The sequence below is a fragment of the Mobula birostris genome, chromosome 6, assembly GCF_030028105.1.
Source record: "Mobula birostris isolate sMobBir1 chromosome 6, sMobBir1.hap1, whole genome shotgun sequence".
Taxonomy (NCBI): Eukaryota; Metazoa; Chordata; class Chondrichthyes; order Myliobatiformes; family Myliobatidae; genus Mobula; species Mobula birostris.
Window position 1 is genome coordinate 162,622,305 of NC_092375.1, and position 18,695 is coordinate 162,640,999.

Here is an 18,695-nt window from a genome sequence, read left to right on the forward strand (position 1 = left end):
TGGATATGGTTCTTACAGAGGCTTTGAAGTATTGGATTAAAATTGATTGGGTTTGCTTTATCTCCTGGTTCAAGTACTGAAATCATGTGAACTGTACATGCATCTGCTGATAGTACTTCCAGGTCACTGTACATGTAGGGGGCCATGTATTCTGTGTTACGCATTTATTATGGTAACTAGTCATATTAGTGAGGGCATGGTAAAAGCAAAGGGAACAAGTTACATATTTGTGCTCACCTTGTAGCAGTTTGTAGCTTGGGGCTGGTGGAGGTCATAACTTTGCTGACCACCGAGATAGCACTCACTATTGCTTCAAGATTATATGTTTGCTAAATACTAATAAAGGATTCAACTCTTTGAAACAGTTATTTCATTGGAACAGAGGGTGTATCATGCAAGTTTAACAACCCCGTGGCAGTCGTAAGCTAGCGACAATTGTTTTGTTGGTGGATTTTGGATTAGTTTTGCCACTACATTTTGTCAAAACAAGTTTTCAACAGTTATACCAAACAAACTTCAGCACTCTGATGTGTCCAAGAAAGTGGAAGCACCAGCTTGGAGCAGCTTGCGTGAAGTAATGACATTTTGCTGATTCATGCTGGGTTTTGGATTTGAAACAGTTTTGGGATGTCAAACGCAGCCATGCCTATCTGGGTTGGACTGGAAAGCTGTATAGTGGTGCTTGCCTGAAATGTTCGACCCTTGATTCTATTGAAAAGCTGGAGAACTGAAATACTGAAAAGCCAAATTGAAACGGCCATTGTTTTCTCTAGTTTTGCATACTTGGAAGACAAAATGAGTTCAGCTAGGAGCAGTGACCTTGAAGCTAGAACAGAAATTAAACAACCATGCAACATTGAAGGTCAGTTCCCTGGAGGAAATGAAAATATTTACAAAGATAAAGAACAAGCTGTGAATTCATATACAGTTGAGAACAGCATGTCTAAAGTGCGTGCAGCATATTCTATTACTAGCAGATTGGCATCCCATGCACCTGATACCACATTAGTATGCATTAGAATGGAGGCTATTTTAGCTAAGTTAAATGCAAAACAACAGACATTGAGGGATAAGCACACCTTGGAGGAAAAAGTGGAAAAGCCTCGAAGAGACTGGGAAGAACAGACCTATGTGGCAGGGAAATTCTAGGCAGCTTCTAGAGTAGGTTACATGGTTGGCACAACATTGTGGGCCGACGGGCCTGTAATGTGCTGTAGATTTTATATGTTCTGTGTTCTGTAACAGACAGGTTAGCTTTGGAGAAACCAGGAAGAACAGGCAGTGCGACTTCAAAGACAGCTTATGTTGCGGGAAGAAATTGCAGCCAAGGTGACCAGAGTTAAAGTGCTAAGGACCGAAAGTGCAGTGGGTGCTAAACATGCTCCAGCAGTGCAGTTCTGTGCTGAGGGTTCCTCTATTGACATGGCACAGAGAAAGCCCAACATATCTAATGTCAAAGTGGATACATTTGAAGAATAAATGCCTGAGCCACAAGCTTGTGCCCCAAGGGGTGGCTTTCTCTCAGCCTGCACCAAAGAGATACTCTGAACCTCAGCCCTATCCAACAGCACAAGGTGCTTCTGAGAACATTAATGTATGGTATGATGACACTCATGTTTCAAATGATAAAGGTTTGAATGCCATGCTGGAGGCCATAAGGACACAAAAGCAAATAACAGGCATGGTTATGCAACAACACATTGCCTCTCTGCCTAAAAGATGGCAATCCATTGCAATACCATTCATTTATGAGGGCTTTGAAGAATAGCATTGGAAGTAAGATTGAAGATTATGGTGACTGTCCCTATTTTCTCAAACAATACATTGGAGGTTCTCTTTGAGCAAGGCACTTAACCACACACTGCTCCAGTCCACCCAGCTGAAAATGGGTACCGGCAAATGCTGGGGGTTAACCTCGCAATAGACTGGCGTCCTATCGGGGGGGGGGGGGGGGGGGGGAGTCTCGTACTCTCAGTTGCTTCACACCACAGGAACCGGCATAAACACCGGCCTGATGGGCCACAAGGCTCGGGACAGACTTTAACAACACTGGAGGTCACCTTAAAATGCTAGTCAAAAGTTGCCAGCAAGAATGATACCCAAGGGTCAAAGCTTTACTACAGGAACATTCTGGTGACAAGCAGGTAATAGTTCCGGCCTACATGGAAAACGCTCTTTCTTGGCAGAATATTAAATATGAATTTACAAAGGCTCTTCAAGACTACAGTCTTTTTCTCAGAAGTTGTTGCAAAGCTATGAAAGACGTGCAGGCCATTCATGAGTTAAGCATGCACGCTAATATTAAGATTATCTTAAATAAATTGCCCCCTGAACTTAGAAAAGAAAGGAGATTGGCAGAGTATGAACTGCAAGAAAGGCTGAACTGTAAGGTTACTTTCAGTGATTTTATTGAAAGGCAAGTGAAGATTGTTACATAGCCAGTGTTTGACAAATTATACAAGGATACATCACCTACAGCAAGTAAAGGTATGAGCAAAACTAGATCACAAATTTGTTCTCAAGCTAAAGGAAACAGCTTTGCCACTACCGTGGGTACTGTAGAAAGTGAAGCAAACACTGAGCCCAGAACTTATAAGGTTTGCCTGTTCTGCCAGGGTGAACATCCTTTGGATTTCTGCTCTACGTTGATGAAAAAGGTTTGTAAAGATAAGTATGCGTTCCTAAAAGAAAATGGAGTCTGCTTTGGTTGTTTGTGTACGGACAACATCAATTAGGATTGTAAGATGCATCTTTTGTGCAGGGTATGCAGGGACAAATATCCCAGCGTACTTCGTAAGTGCTCTGATGAAAGGAGTGCAGATTCGAAACAAGCCGTAAATGAAGCAAACACAGCAGCAAGTACTGCCCTGGGATCTAATGGTCTTACGGGGACTAGTCATCATGATTGTAAACTTCCTATAATTCCCGTTCACACATTCTCTTACATACCATGGCTCAAGAGAGATCAGATCAACCCAACACTAAAAGAACACACATTCTCTTACATACCATGGCTCAAGAGAGGGCCGTGAGTAGCTACTTCATTTCAGGATTGGAAGTGGCTGGATTAAATAGTGAAAATTACTGTGAACTGCCTAACGTCTAAAAACAGGAAGGTATACCTGTCTACAAAGGGAACATTCCTCTGAGCAAATTTCAGGAATGGTCTCATTTACCAGAAATTGAGCCCATTGATGGAGATGACTGTGCCTAAGGCATTGGAGCCATTGCAAGTAATTCAGAGTGTTAATGATGGACCCTATGCAATCAGAATAATGTTGGGTTGATCTGTTAATGGGCATTGAAAGCAGACAGTGGTGGTGGAAGAGACTATGCTCAGCTAGAGCTGACAGTAAATGCTTCAGTTTTGCACTTGGATGAGCTTTGGCAGCAGCGTTTCAAAACAAATCTTCCTGAATGTAGTCAAGAGGGACAACCTGGTTTAGCAGAGGAGCACAGTCCAGGATAAACTGCTTACCAAAAGAGGACATTTGTGTAATTTTTGAGATTTCATGACTCCTGCATCTTAATAGCAGGTAGTTGTAATTATTATAGTAGAAAAGTTAGGGGGCTGGAACGTTGGAGCTACGTACACTGTGTTGTGAGGTTAACTAGTCAGCTTAGTGGGGGCATGGTAAAGGCAAAAGGAGCAAGTTATGTATTCATGCTGATTTCCTGGCAGTTTGTAGCTTGGGGCCAGTGTTGCTCAGATCTTTGCTGACCACTGAGAAAACACTATTGCTTCAAGATTATGCATTTACTAATTACTAATAAAGGATCAAATAAAGGATTTGACTCTTTGCACCAATCATTTCATTGGAACTGGGGATGTTTCATGCAAGTATACAGTGCCTATAAAAATGATTCATGCCACCCTGGAAGGTTTCATGTTTTATTGTTTTACAACATTGAATCTGAGGATTTAATTTGGCTTTTTTAACAGTGATCAACAGAAAAGACTGAGTCAACATGAAAACAAATTTCTACAAATTGGTCTAAATTTATTACAATTATTAAACACAAAATAATTGAGTGCATAATTAGTATCTGGTAGACGCACCTTTGGCAGCAATTACAGCCTTGTGTGGATTGGTCTCTATCAGCTTTGTACATCTGGACATTCCAATTTTTCCCCATTCTTCTTTACAAAACTGCACAGGCTCTGTCAGATTGCATGAGGATCGTGAGTGAACAGCCTTTTTCCAAGTTCAGCCATAAATTCTCAATTGGATTGAGGTCTGGACTCTGACTTGGGCAATCCAGGGCACTAACTTTGTTGACTTTAAGCCATTCCTGTGTAGCTTTAGCTTTATGCTTAGGGTCATTGTCTTGCTGGAAAACAAATCTTCTCCCAAGTAACAGTTCTCTTGCAGACTGCATCAGGTTTTCCTCCAGGATTTCCCTGTACTTTTCTGCATTCATTTTACCCTCTACCTTCACAAGCCTTCCAGGGCCTGCTGCAGTGAAGCATCCCCATAGCATGATGCACCCACCACCAAGCTTCATGGTAGGGATGGTATATTTTTGATGATGTGTGGTGTTTGGCTTACACCACATATGGCATTTAGTCTAATAGTCAAAAGGCTCAATTTTGGTTTCATTAGACCATCGAACCTTCTTCCTGCTGACTTCAGAGTTTTTTCTCCCCCAGCAGTGGCTTCCTCTTTGCTACTCTCGCATAAAGCTGCGACTGGTGAAGCACCTGAGCAACAGTAATTGTATGCAACACACATCAAAGTTGCTGGTGAACGCAGCAGGCCAGGCAGCATCTCTAGGAAGAGGTACAGTTGAGTAAAGGAGGTCTAGTCCCTTTCTTGCATGGTCACTCAGTTTTTGAGGACAGCCTGCTCCAGGCAGATTTAAAGCTGTGTCATATTCTTTCCATTTCTTGATGATTGACTTAACTGGACTTGGAAGTTCACTTATGTCCATCTCCTGACTTGTGCTTTTCAACAAACTTTTTGCAGAGTTGCTTGAAGTGTTCCTTTGTCTTCATGGTGTAGTTTTTGTCAGGATACTGACTAACCAGCAGTTGGACATTCCAGATACAGGTGTATTTTTACTACAGTCAGTTGAAACACCTTGACTGCACACAGGTCTCCAAAAACAGATCTCCATTTAACTTCTAAACTTCTTAACTTCTAAAACCAATTGGCTTCACCAGTGATGATTTGGTGTGTCATACTAAAAAAGGGGAGGGGGATAATTATTTTGTGTTTTATATTTGCAATTCATTTAGATCACTATAGAGATCCGTTTTCACTTTGATACGAAATAGTCTTTTTCTGTTGATCAGTGTCAAAAAACAGACAAATTAAATCCACCATGATTCAATGTTGTAAAACAATAGAACATGAAAACATCCGGGGGCGGGGTGGGTGAATACTTTTTATAGGCACTGTAACAACCCCATGGCAGCCATTGTTCTGTTTTGACTTTAGATTAGTTTTGCTGCTACAGATAAGCATCAGCAATTTCCACTGACAGACGGAGGGACGAACTTGCTTGGCAGATTCAGAGGCAGATTAAAAATTAAACGAAGTGTTGATGGGCCAGAAGATTATGCTGAGAAATTACAAGGACTACATTTTTTCTAATTAATCTTGACAAGCAATTTCAAGGAAACTTTAAAAGATTTTTTTAGGCTATCCCAAACCAACATTAAACCTAATAGTCCCTGTAGCATTATAATTCCTTCATCAACAGAGACACACCCTTTGCACATACTATGGCAGAGAAGCTCACCTTCTAACGTTTGGGACATCTGAGGGTTTATTGAACTGCTGTCCACTGTTGACGTTCCATCGATGGTCTCAGAGTTTTGCCAAGAGTCTCTGCTTTTTGCCCAAGCCTTCCTCTTATCTTTGACATTCTTCCAGTTCCGTGCACATCCCGTTAGAACTGTCTCTTCCATATTTATTTCCTACCTGCAGGTCCAAAGTGAAAGTACAGTTATTAACTATAAAGACAAGATCCATCACAACACTTCAGTATTTAAAGGATCGAAATCTTTACAGTTCTGCTATTGCTGTAAATCTAAGATAAAAACTAAAAAAAACTCAGCTAGTCAGAAACACTGATTAATTCAGGTCAATGATCTTCCTAAGTGAGGATGCTGATTTTGGTCTATAGCTCTGTGTTTAACACCATCATTCCTACAGTCCTGATTCATAAGCTACAGAACCTAGGCCTCTGTACCTCCCTCAGCAATTGGATCTTGAGCTTCCCAACCGGAAGACCACAATCTGTGCGGATTAGTGGTAATATCGCATCCTTGCTGACGATCAACACTGGCGCACCTCAGGGGTGTGTGCTTAACCCACTGCTCTACCAATGACTGAGGCTAGGCATAGTTCAAATGCCAAATATAAATTTGCTGTTGATACAACCTTTGTTGATAGAATCTCAGATGGAGATGAGGGGGCCTACAGGAGTGAGATATACCAGCTAGTTGAGTGGTGTCACAGCAACAACCTTGCAGTCAGTGTCAGTAAGACCAGAGCTGATAGTGAAGTTCAGGAAGGGGGAAGGGTAGGACGAGGCAACACAAACCAACCCTCATAGAGGGATCAAAAATGGAGAGAGGGAGCAATTTCAGGTTCCTGGGTGTCAAGATCTCTGAGGATCTAACTGGTCCCAACATATCAATGCAGCCACAAAGAAGGCAAGACAGCAACTATATTTCATTAGGAGTTTGAAGAGATTTGATTTGTCACCTAAAACACTCAAACTTCTATAGATGTACCGCAGAGAGCATTCTGGCAGGCAGTATCACTGCCTGGTATGTGTTTTTGTGGGGGGGGGGGGGGGGGGGAGAGAGGCTACTGCACAGGACCGAAAAAGCTATGCAATGTTGTAAAGTTAGTCAGCTCCATGTTGGGTATTAGCCTCCACAGTGTCCAAGACATCCTCAAGGAGCAGTGCCTCAGAAAGGCAACGTCTATTATCAAGGACCCCCATCATCTAGGACATGCCCTCTTCCCATTTTAACTGTTAGGAAGGAGGCACACACTCAATGATGCATGAACAGTTCTTCCCCTCTGCCTCGGATTTCTGAATAGACATTCAAACCATGAACACTACCTCGCGACTTTTCAAAATTTCTGTTCTTGCACTACTTATTTAACTTAATTATTTGATATACATGTATACTTTCTGTCATTCACACTTTCTTCTCTATAGTACCATGTATTGCATTGTATTGCTGCCGCAAAATTAACAAATGTCACAAAATATGCCAGTGACATTAATCCGGATTCTGATACAGATTGTCTGTCTTAGCAAATACTTCCACACTGCCAGCTTTTTATTTCAATGGAGAGATCAAGCAATAGAACCCACAACCCGCCTTTGTGCTGCTACCTATTAATGAGCCAAGTCAGCCATTACAGTGTGGCTAAACATTAGCATTCCCAACAAGGTTCCAGACTCAGTCCATTTCCAGTCTTGATACGAGCTGACACTACCGTGCTGACTATGGGAGTGTTGTCATTTTTTACATGCCGTCTTATAGTTCAATACATGTCCCACTGGCCTATTCCTGGTGTTTTAAAGGAATTCCAGACAACAGAACAGATCTACTATTTCTTCCCTTCACTGCTGATTGGGACCTATTACTGGTAATAGAATGGCTGTGGTGATACCTCTTACTGAACAGCTGGCAATGCTGTTTCCAAGTAATTTATTGTATATACACAAGAGGTTGTGCAGATGCTGACACACTACAGAGCAACACACGCTAAGTGCTGGAAGGAATAAACAGTCGATGTTTTGGGCTGAGACCCTTCAGCAGGACCCCTTATTGTACATGAAGTGTTTTCAGTGGTCTCTTCAACAGCTGACTTACATCAGGTAAACACACCTGATCCCCTTTCCTTAGCTAATTCTGGGTTTCAGATCATTTTGTTTTGCATTGTATACATCGCTAACTACTGAATTTTTTGTTGGATATATCCTTATAGCACTGTCTATTATATTATAGCATTATCACCTGCACCTTTAAGAACCGGTTGTTTTTATTCCCCTAACCATTTAAAAATGGAACTTGCAAAAGGGTTGCTTCAGATGATTCATATTTTCATTGACTCCACTGGGTCTAATGAGTCATTGAAGGAACTAAATTCAAACTGTTCATATCATTTGGCACATACAAGTTTAATTTGCATTATCTTTTTGTTAAAAACACCTTTGTATCTCAGCATCCAGTGAAGAAGCAAGATTTCACAGCATCCAATCTACAGGAAAGGTACTAACAAATATTTCAACTGCATTTTACAGAGAAGTTATCCAAGAATACTGCAGAAGACTCATATCATTTGTGTACAAATCATTTACTCACAATTGATCACTGTCAACGTCTTGGAAATCTAGCACACACTTGCAGACATAATTCAATGCAGACTGGCCCCTAACTCAAGTACTGATCCAAAACTCCTGCTTGAGTTCAGTTGTTATGGCTACTGTGAGCAACTGAAAACAGCTGTTTGTTGTAGGCATGAATTCATGGGAGCTCGGGAATTCACACCCACAATGTGCCGAGAGAGTTAACCACTTCAAATTACAATAGCAGCTAAATATATTTCAGTAGATACCTTAAAATAATGTAAATAACTTTATAATCTTCTCTTTTAATGGGTTCTATTGGGTTTCTCTGCTTTGTTGCTGCCTGTAAGGAAGTTTATCTCAAGGTTTTATAATCTATACATACTTTGATAATGAATGTACTTTTAACTTTGATAAGGCAAGTGACAGGGGAAAAAAGACACAATGCTGCGGGAAAAGGAAGACGCATCTAATTGTCAAAGACCAAAAGAGTATAAGAAAATAACTGTTGAAGGGAGGGCGGTGAGAGGAGAAATGACCAGAAGGGAAGAGAATCTGTGCAGGAGAGTACAGAGAGTCAGGGAGAACTAGAGATGGAGAAGGAAGAAGATGTGTCAAGTTTAACTAAGGAATAAAAAAATGAAAAGTACTCCAGCAGGAAAAAAAAATCCCTTCACAATATCAACTATTGCAAGTAGGTAGAGAAACAGAAAACTATACTTCACCATCCCCACACATCCCAGTAGAGGGGCATTCGCTGCCACGACATTTTAAAATGTAAATAACAATAGTCTATTCTCAAAGGCAAACAGACCAGCCTTTCAAACTTAAACGCGCTTATCTATTTATTTCTCAACACAGCTGCGGGAGTTATCTACAAGTTCCAAGTTCAAGTCCAAACCTAAAACTCACAATTCCAATATCATTCATTATTTGTCTTTCAGCAATCATCAGCGTTTGTTTATTTTCTAGGCAGACGCACCAATTGCGGAGACTCCGGGTAAAAAAATAAAAATACTTCCATTATCTGCAATGATTGGCCATTCACATTTCTATAGGTACTGGGGAGGGGGAAGGGAGAGCAGTGGAAATTCAAGTGAGAAACAAGAATGGAATGACCAGGTTTATTCAACGTGCAGTCTCCAAAGAGTATATCCAAAAACCTTTCCCATTTCGCTAGAAATCAATGCTTCCTTATAAAGATTTTACCCTGAAGGTTAGCAGGGTAATCCATTTCACCATAGTTCGGTTTGTGTTTTTAACAATACAACTAAACACATGAAACTTGAAAGCAACACTTTTCACCTGAAATAACATACTTCTCTTTAAGATTAGAAACCGGCTACTTTCATACGATAACGTTTTCAGAATTCCTAAACATTGGTTTGGTTCTTGGCCACTATATTGTGGTTAAATTCAGGAAGTGGGCGAACATACCTCGGCCGCTCCAAAAGATATCCAACCAGAACTCATAAAAAGAAAGCAGTTAAAAATAGGCAGCTTTAAAACAGTTGCTACATTCTGAGTCAATACTTCAGAGGCAGTTTCTTCTTGTTCCTTTTAACCCCGAATGCAGAAACGCAAAGACAGATCCTCATTTTAACGCAGCTGCCTGTAATTCCTGCACAGAAGCTCAAATTGTGATGGCAACTATCTCACTGGCGAAAAGCCAATTCAAATATCCTTTAAGAAACAGCCGTAAATGTAACGAAACTCAATTCTTTTTAACTGTTTACACGGACTGGTGAGCTGAGTCCGCCGCCGCTAATTCCAACAGGATTTAACGCAGGTGTGCTTTTAATTCTGTTACATGTTAGCTAAAATGTAAAATACACTGATTAACGTCGCCTTACCTTTTTAGCTTCCGTAAAGATGCACAGAACAGAAATCAAGTCTTCTCTTTGTTTATAAACTCATTATATCCCAATCCAGTTTTAAATCCATATCCAGTCGGTCAGAAAGATGTCAATGAACTTTTCTCTCTTACAATCAAAAGTAAAGAGTGGACATTCAAGAACGATTCCAATTCGTTCTGCATCCCAACTACCTCGTAATGCAGACGTCACAGGTCAGGAGGAAGTAACTGACCTTTCTATTGTCAACAGTTAAGAAACTTCCTGCTTTTCTGACTCGCTTTGCTTAATCGTTTCAAACATTACAAATCCCTCTTGACAAAAAAAAGCTGCCATCTCAAAACTGAGGTGCATAATTTTCCTGAAATCCAAAATGTATTCTGGATCTCCACATGTCAGCTGATGACATTGGAAAATAAGCCACTACCATTGTGAAAGAAGATAAATCAGATTATGGAAATTTGGAATTAAAATCAGATTATAATGGAAATACTCAAATACTTCTGACAAATGGGTTTGCTTTTGGATAGAATGGAACTGGAGAAAACACAATGGACTAATCTACCACAGCATCTTTGTTTAAATTGACACACAAGCCATTTTTAAGGGCAAGATACAATTTTTTTTTAAAATCCGGTTTATTATCATTCATATATGTTGTGAAAATTGGTGTTTCTTGACAGTAGAACAGTGCAAGGCATAAAAAATACTATTAGTTAAACATTGGAAAATATAGTGCAGAAGATGAACCATTCATGGACAGTTCAGAAATCTGATGACAGAGGGAAAGTAACTAATCTTAAAATCGTTGTGTGTGGATCTTCATGTTCTATACCTCCTCCCTGATGGTAATAATGAGAAGAGGGCATGTCCTAGTTGGTGAGGGTCCTTAATGATGGATGCTGTCTTTTGAAGATGTCCTTGCTGATGGGGGTGGGGGGGGGGGACTTGTGCCCGTGATGCTGGCTGAGTTACAACCCTGTTTGTAATCAGTCACAGGGGAATTACGTTTAAATTAGACCAGATATGAACAAGTAGCTCTCAATCCGTGAAGATGTTAATGAATTAGTTGTACTTCCAACAAAAAAAATCTGATTCTGTCAAGCAACACACATCAAAGTTGCTGGTGAACGCAGCAGGCCAGGCAGCATCTGTAGGAAGAGGTGCAGTCGACGTTTCAGGCCGAGACCCTTCGTCAGGACTAACTGTCAAAGTTCCTCTACAAATTCTTATTTCTAAAATTTTTAAACCAATTTCAAATTCTAAAAAATGTCAGGGGAATGAGATTTGAATTGCAATCTTTAGTTTCATAATGTCCAACTAGAGAGGACCCTGTTTATTTTCAAGTACTAACCTCTTGAATTGTTTACTGCATTGGTACATTTTGTACTTGCGCAAAATTTCTTTAGCAGACAGACATATGTAGAATGAATCCGCCTTCTCTTTTTAAATAATCATTGGCTGTTCAATGTTTCTAACTCTTGTCTTTGTAAATTTCAAGATAAACTTTAAATTCACTGAAATAATCACAAATGTGCTTCATATGCTTGCTGCCAAACTGGCCAATATCATCTCTATAAAATATGTACAAATGGCTATTTTGAAATAGCAGTAATAATAATGAAGGACAGGTGATCTTGTCTAAAACAAGAATTGATTATATAAATGAGGCTAGCAACGATCTCAACAGAACTTTTTATTGTTAATGTCAGTGTTTAAAATTATTTCATATGGATTCTACCCATTTGTTAACATCTTCAAGCAGATTTCTATTGATAGTTCTCTCACCAACAACTCAAATGTGCATTTAAATCCCTGTCCAGGTAGTTCAAATATAAACCCACTGCATGACAAATCTCTGCTGCAGTATCAGAGGAAAGTTACACTTAAGAATTGCAGTCTTGGAGATGACATGTTAACCAATGATCTGTATCTATTAAAAAATTCCATGGTACTTTTTGAAGTGCAGGAGAATTATCACTGCATGCTGGTCAACTTTTAAACTTAAATCAACATTGATGTTGCTACCATCCATGGAATTTGCAAATTACCTGAAGTGTTTCCTTCTTGACAATATGATTACACTTAAAAAAGCACACGTTTGGCTGTCATCTGATACGGGTGTGTGAAAGGACATAAATACCAGTGTACACACATTCAAATCTATCAATTTTTTCATTCATTCTAATTTGAAGTTCTTTATCACTATAGCCAGCTGTAAAGCAGTTGTTTAGTTATGCAATGCACATATCATATTTTTGATGCAAACACACATCTCCAAACAAATGATTGCAGAATAGGTAATAAACAGGCACCTGTCCAATGATGTGGAAAACTGCACTGTGCCCTGACCACAAAAAGCTAAGTGATGGCAAACATTCCTATTAAACAGCACTTACTCAATTTAAAAGTTTAATAATTTGCTTACTCTTGGCCTCCACCAGAGTTTTTTGGCTTCGGTCCTCATTACAACCTCAGCCAAAGCATCAGGGCACTGAGTTGTCAACCACGTGAAAGTGAGGTGTAACGGAGCCAAGGGAAAAGCTTCCCACAGTCCACAGTTCATCCCTGGACAAAAAGATAATTGCTAGTGAAAGTAAAACACCTCATCCAATGCCCTTGTCCACCCGCAATCTTCTGCAAAGCCTGGACAACTTTCAGGCTCCTGACAAATAACAAAGGCTAGACCAAACTGCTTTAACTTTAAGACATAAGTAATGATCTAATTTTCATTGTTATTCTATTTCAGCATACACTAGTTCAGCACTGCAATCAACACAGCAAGTACATAAAGGATCTACATGCCCACTGTACGTAAATAAACATGATCAGTTAAAGTAGACCGCACATCTACAAAGGGAAGTGTTCAATATGGTTAATAAAAGGGTCTGCTTAAGAGCAAAGTAGACATCCCAAGATGTATTGACCATACCTGCTATAGCAACACCTTTCCCATCTGATGATTTTCACTAATATTGACTAATAGGAAATTAACTAATCAGCCATCTTAATATGAGGACTGCACAATTGCTAATAGGGCTAAGAATGCCATGATCATGAACAAACTGGAAAATTGAGCCTGGTGGCCTAGTGGATCCCATCAACTGGATCAGTTGATAAATGGCCTGAGAACCTAAGTTACCTTGGAGACATTTCACAAGTTTGACAGGAGGGCCACAGAAAAAAAAATTCAGTGCCTAGAATTGAAAACAACTTTAGAATATTTGAACAAGAAATACCGAAACAATGGTATGATTTATCACTGCTTTTAAGTTAAGCAGTTCCATGATTCTTCTCAAGTGTGCAAATTCTACAATGGTTAGGGGTTGACACCTGTTCCAGACCTCCTAAATTAGATTAATTTCCTGCTTTAGAACTTCACTGCAGCACCTCCTGCTTTATCCTGGTGTACAATTTTTAATTTTGACAATAAATCAATTTGATGTTAAGCATACTTTGGCCAGCCTGGATCAATTCACATATTCAAGAAAAGCTTTGGAGATTTGTACATCCTGTCACATGTGGAATTTAAAAACACTGGATTCATTTTTCTGTCATAATTATTGACAATTCCCAAGATTCATGCAACACATTAGTTAAATATTTTGACTACACATAGATAGAGGTAAAACATTTGCTTTTAAAATGAAACACTCACAATTATTACTTCATTCCCACAAAACACAAAATATAAACATTTCCAATGGGACTCTATCTATTTGAAATTGAATCTATATGATATAACCCAAGAAAGACAAAAGTCTGCTGCTCACTTACAAAAAAAAATCTACACTAATATTTCAAATCTGCAAGCTATTCAAAATAATCTAACATCCATACTATATGTATTGTTACTATGCTTATTTAACAACTGAAATAAATGGTAGTTTTTAACAACACAGAACATGGAATAATCCAGCACAGTACAGGCCCTTTTGCCGACAATGTTGTATTCACCTGTATAAACATACTCCATGATCAATTTACCCCCTCCCTCCTAAAACCCTCCATTTTTCTTTCATCCATGTGCTTATAAGAGTCTCCTAAATGTCCCTCATGTATCAGCCTCAATCACCACCATAGGTGCTGAATTCCAGGCACCTACTACTCTCTGTGTAATAAAAATACCTCTGACGTTTCCACTAAATTTCCCTCCACTCACATTAAAAGGATGTCCTCTGGTATTGGCCACCGCCACTGTCGGTAAAAGGCACTATCTGTACACTATACTCATGCTTCTTGCTATCTTATATACCTCTATCTAGTCACCTTTTATCCTGCTTCACTCCAAAGAAAAAAAACCCTAGCGTGCTCAGTCTTTCAACGTACAATCAGAAATGAACAGAATAATTCAAGTGATAACCCAGAGTTTTACAGAAATGCAACATTATCTCATGGCGCTTGCACTCAGTTCCCATTAAGGAAGGCCAAGACACCATACACCATATTAATCAACCTCATCAACTTGTGCAGCAACTTTGACGAATCTATGGACTTGGACTTTATGATCCCACTGCTCCACCACACTGCTAAGAAACCTGCTACTAACCTGGTACTCTTCCTTCAAGTTCAACATTCCAAAGTGTATCTCTTCACAATTTTCTGGTCTATGTCTTATTAGGACAACCTTGAGCACTATCCACAACACCACCAACTTTCATATCATCTGCAAACTTACTAACCCACCCTTCCACTTTCTCATCGAATCATTTATAAAATTCACATGGAAACGGGGTCCCTGAACAGATCCCTGCAGAACACAACTCCGGGCAGAATACTGTTCACCTAGAACCACCCACTGCCTGCCGTCTGTGGGCAAGCCAATTCTGAATCCACAATGCCAAGTTTCCATGGCTCCCATGCCTCATAACTTTCTGGTCAAGCCTGCCATGGGAAACTTTGTCAAACACTTTAGTAAAATCTAAAGCAACACACACAAAATGCTGGAGGAACTCAGCAGGTCAGGCAGCAACTAGTTTATGATTTACTAAAATCAATATACACCACATCCATCATTCTACCTTTGTCAGTTTGTTTTTTCACATCCTTGAAAAAGTTAGTCAAGTTCATGAGGTACAACCTGTCCTCACAAAGCCATGCCTAATAAGATTATGCTTCTCCAAATGCTCACAAATCCAGTCCTTAAGAATCTTCTCCATTAATTTACCACCACTGATATAAGACTCACTGGTCTATAATTCCCAGGATTATCCTGATTAAAATTCTTGAAGAAAGATACAACACTAACAACCTCCAGTCCTCTGGCACTACCCCTGTGGCCAGTGAGAATAAAAAGGCCATCGTCAATGCCCCCAAATCTCTTCACTTGCTTCTCATAGTAACATGGGATATATTTTGTTTGGCTCTGGTGATTTACAGTATCTATACAAACGCTTATCATAAGCTCTAATATTCTCTCTTTCTTAACCTCAACATGCTCCAGCATATTAGTCTGTTCTACACCAACCTCACATTCAGGAAGGTTCCTCTCAACCAGAGGTTTCCACCCTGGGGTTCGCAGACCCATTGGTTAATGGTATGGATCCATGGCACATAAAAGTTTGGGAATCTCTGCCACTGGTGAACACTGAATCGAATTTTCCTGCTTCATTCAGGATACAGAGGTCAGGATATTGAATTAAAAATTTGATCTGAATTGAAATCACACTTTATCATAATATTTTTTCTATAATATTTCTGGTTTATTAACTACCAAAGTGTCAAAAACATCTGAACACATATGGACCTCTACACTCCATACCAATAAACCCAAAGATAAACATTTACAAAAGAAAAATCTATCATAAAATACGGTACAGGATAATAAATACACACAGAAATAAAACTGCTGGAAACACACAATAGCTCAGAAATCATTTCAGGTCATGCACTTTTGTCAAATCCATACAGAATCTGTTTTTTTTTTGGTATTCATTTACAGAATGTGGGCATGCCAGATACAGTTGCCCTTGAGAAGGTGGCAATTTGCTGCCTTCTTGAACTGCTGAAGTCCCTGAGGTGTAGGTCCCACAATGCTGTTAGGGAGGAAATTCCTTGATTTTGACCCAGCTACAGTGAAAGAATGGCGATATGTTTCCAAGTCAGGATGGTGAGTGACTTGGAGGGGGTTTTCCAAGTGGTTGTGTTCCCAGGTATCTGCTGTTCTCAGCCTTCTAGATGGTAGTGGTTGTAGGTCTGGAAGGTGCTGCCTTAGGAACTTTGGTGTGCTGTTGCAGTGCATCTTGTGGATAGTACACAATGGTGCAACTGTTCGTCAATGGTGGAGCGATTGGATGCTTGTGGAAGGGATACCAATCAAAAGGGCTGCCTTGTACTGGATGGTGTCAAGCATCTTGAGTGTTGATGGAGCTGCACTCATCCAGGCGAGTGGCGAGCATTCCATTACACTCCTGACCTGAGCCTTGTAGATGGTGGACAGGCTTTGGGGAGTTAGGAGGTGAGTTACACGCTGCAGGATTCCTAGCCTTTGACCTGCTCTGATATCCACGGTGTTTATATGGCTAGACCAGTTCAGTTTCCTGACAATGGTAACCCCCAGGATGTTGATAGTAGGGGATTCAGTGATGGTGATGCCACTGAATGGTAAGGGACGATGGTTAGAGCCTCTCTTGTTGAAGATGGTCATTGCCTGGCACTTTTGTGGCTCAAATGTTACTTGCCACTTGTCAGCCCAAGCCTGGAGAGTGTCCAGGTCCTGCTGCATAGGAGTATGTAGATGTAAAATGCACGTCTAACTGCAAGTATTACCTACAAAGCTTATCAAGTGGAATAGTGTAGTTCCAGGGCAGCCAATAAGTCAAAACGGGATTTTTTAACTTTGTAAAATTAGTTGGGAAAATCCACATTTGAACATGTATAAATGTTTGAGAGGGGAGGGAGACATTGTCATCAGGAGACTTTACAATGGTTCAGTGAATTCTCGCAGTCAAGACTTGAAAAAGAGAACATATTTTCCTTGAACCAAGAGGCAGAAGAATGCAATGATGTTACAACTGCCAGGAGCTGTCTAACTAATTCAAACAATTGCAGTCCTTTCTAAAAATCTAAAGTAAGAGTCAAGATTTTTTAAAAAGAGCTGAACATAGAAGAAAATATTTGGGGAAGACAATTCCCATTAACGTGTTAATGCAGTCCAACTTATTCATCAAGACCTGATCCTGACCGAGGCTCATAGTCTACCATTCAGTAGCCCTGTCCTCTTATGTGTTTCTGGGATTTAACTACCTTCTGGAGAGATTCCAGCAACAGTTTCCACAAAATCCTTCAAATTTACTGGGAAGATATATGAAGCAAATTCAGCATTCACACCTAAAACAATATTTCCAGTATTGAGGCTCCAATTACAGTCATTGATGTCTGTTCAGCAGGCAGTGCTATTTATATGACTGGCACAAGACACCAAAAAACAAACTCATTCTTCTGAGCTCTATCATGGGATTTAATTACCAGATAGAGAGAGGAAAGTTTTCAAGGAAGTGCTCCAAGTTCTTTTAAGAAATAAATGCTAGAGATATGGTGTTCGGTTAAGGTGATCATAAGCAATGTCATTATTTAAGCTTGGTTGATATCTGTTTGATTAGAGTGGCATAGTGGTGCAACCAACACAGAGCTGCTCTCTCACAGCTCCACCAAACAGGGTTCAATCCCGACAACTACTGTTGTCTGCATGGTGTTTGCGTGTGCTCCGTGACATCCTCCCACATGCAATTTGCTAGGTTACCGGCTGCTGTGAATTGTCCACGGAGAGTAGGTACTTGGGAAAATCTTGAGAGAGCTGAGAATGACAAGAATAAAATGGGATCTGTGGACTTATAGTCAATTATAGTAAATGAGTATTTGATCATTTACATGGACTTGGTGGGCTTAGGGACCTTTATTCTGGTCATGTAGGCTCTTATAATAATGCAGGTCAGCATGACTCTTGTAATTATGTTTTAGGAAAGCAGATCTGTTGTCCTTGCTGTGTACGTCTTCAGACCCACAGGAATGTTGATGATTCTCAACTTCCCTCTGAAATGATCCAGTTTAGAGTAATTTAGGGATTGTGTAAATTCTACCAACCTTGTCAACAAAGTCCACATTCCACAAGCAAATTAAAGGATCTTTAATAATTTAAGTACTTGAAGTTAAATAGCAAGATGCATATTTTGGCATTCATTCATAAACATTGCATCAGCTTGCAAATGTGTTCTGCCAACAAAAAGCTCTGCTTAACCATCACGTCACTTGACTTCTTCATTGTACTTAACAAGCCAGAATGTTTATCTGATAGATAGAATTGTATGAGCAGAAATATCCTCTAATTAAATAGAGAAGACCAAAATAGAGCCTTTGGTTCTCATAAAACATCTTTCTTCTGTCTATAGTCTCCATCCATTTCTCAGGTGTCCATCAAGCCCAGTATGACAGAATGGGTTGGCAACACTAATTCTCCCGCTAACCTTGCTCCTTTGTCCTGCCGAAGGGTCTCGGCCTGAAACGTCAACTGTGCTTTTTTTC

At 39.9% G+C, this 18,695-nt stretch overlaps 1 protein-coding gene across 9 annotated transcripts in view; it reads right to left on the reverse strand.

Moving 5' to 3' along the window:
- itprid2 (ITPR interacting domain containing 2) overlaps positions 1-18,695 on the reverse strand; it is a 205,409-nt gene that overhangs the window by 90,107 nt on the left and 96,607 nt on the right. For 3 of the 9 annotated variants that reach the window (XM_072261763.1, XM_072261760.1, XM_072261754.1), the window contains exons 1-2: positions 10,176-10,361; positions 5,746-5,927 (exon numbers count right to left, since the gene is read on the reverse strand). In XM_072261763.1, the coding sequence (XP_072117864.1) occupies positions 5,746-5,914 (169 nt within the window). In that variant the 5' untranslated portion in view covers positions 5,915-5,927; positions 10,176-10,361. Of the gene's footprint in view, positions 1-5,745; positions 5,928-9,759; positions 9,855-10,175; positions 10,362-12,603; positions 12,672-18,695 lie in introns of those variants that run through there. The other 6 variants (XM_072261755.1, XM_072261756.1, XM_072261759.1 and 3 more) reach the window with 4 other exon arrangements.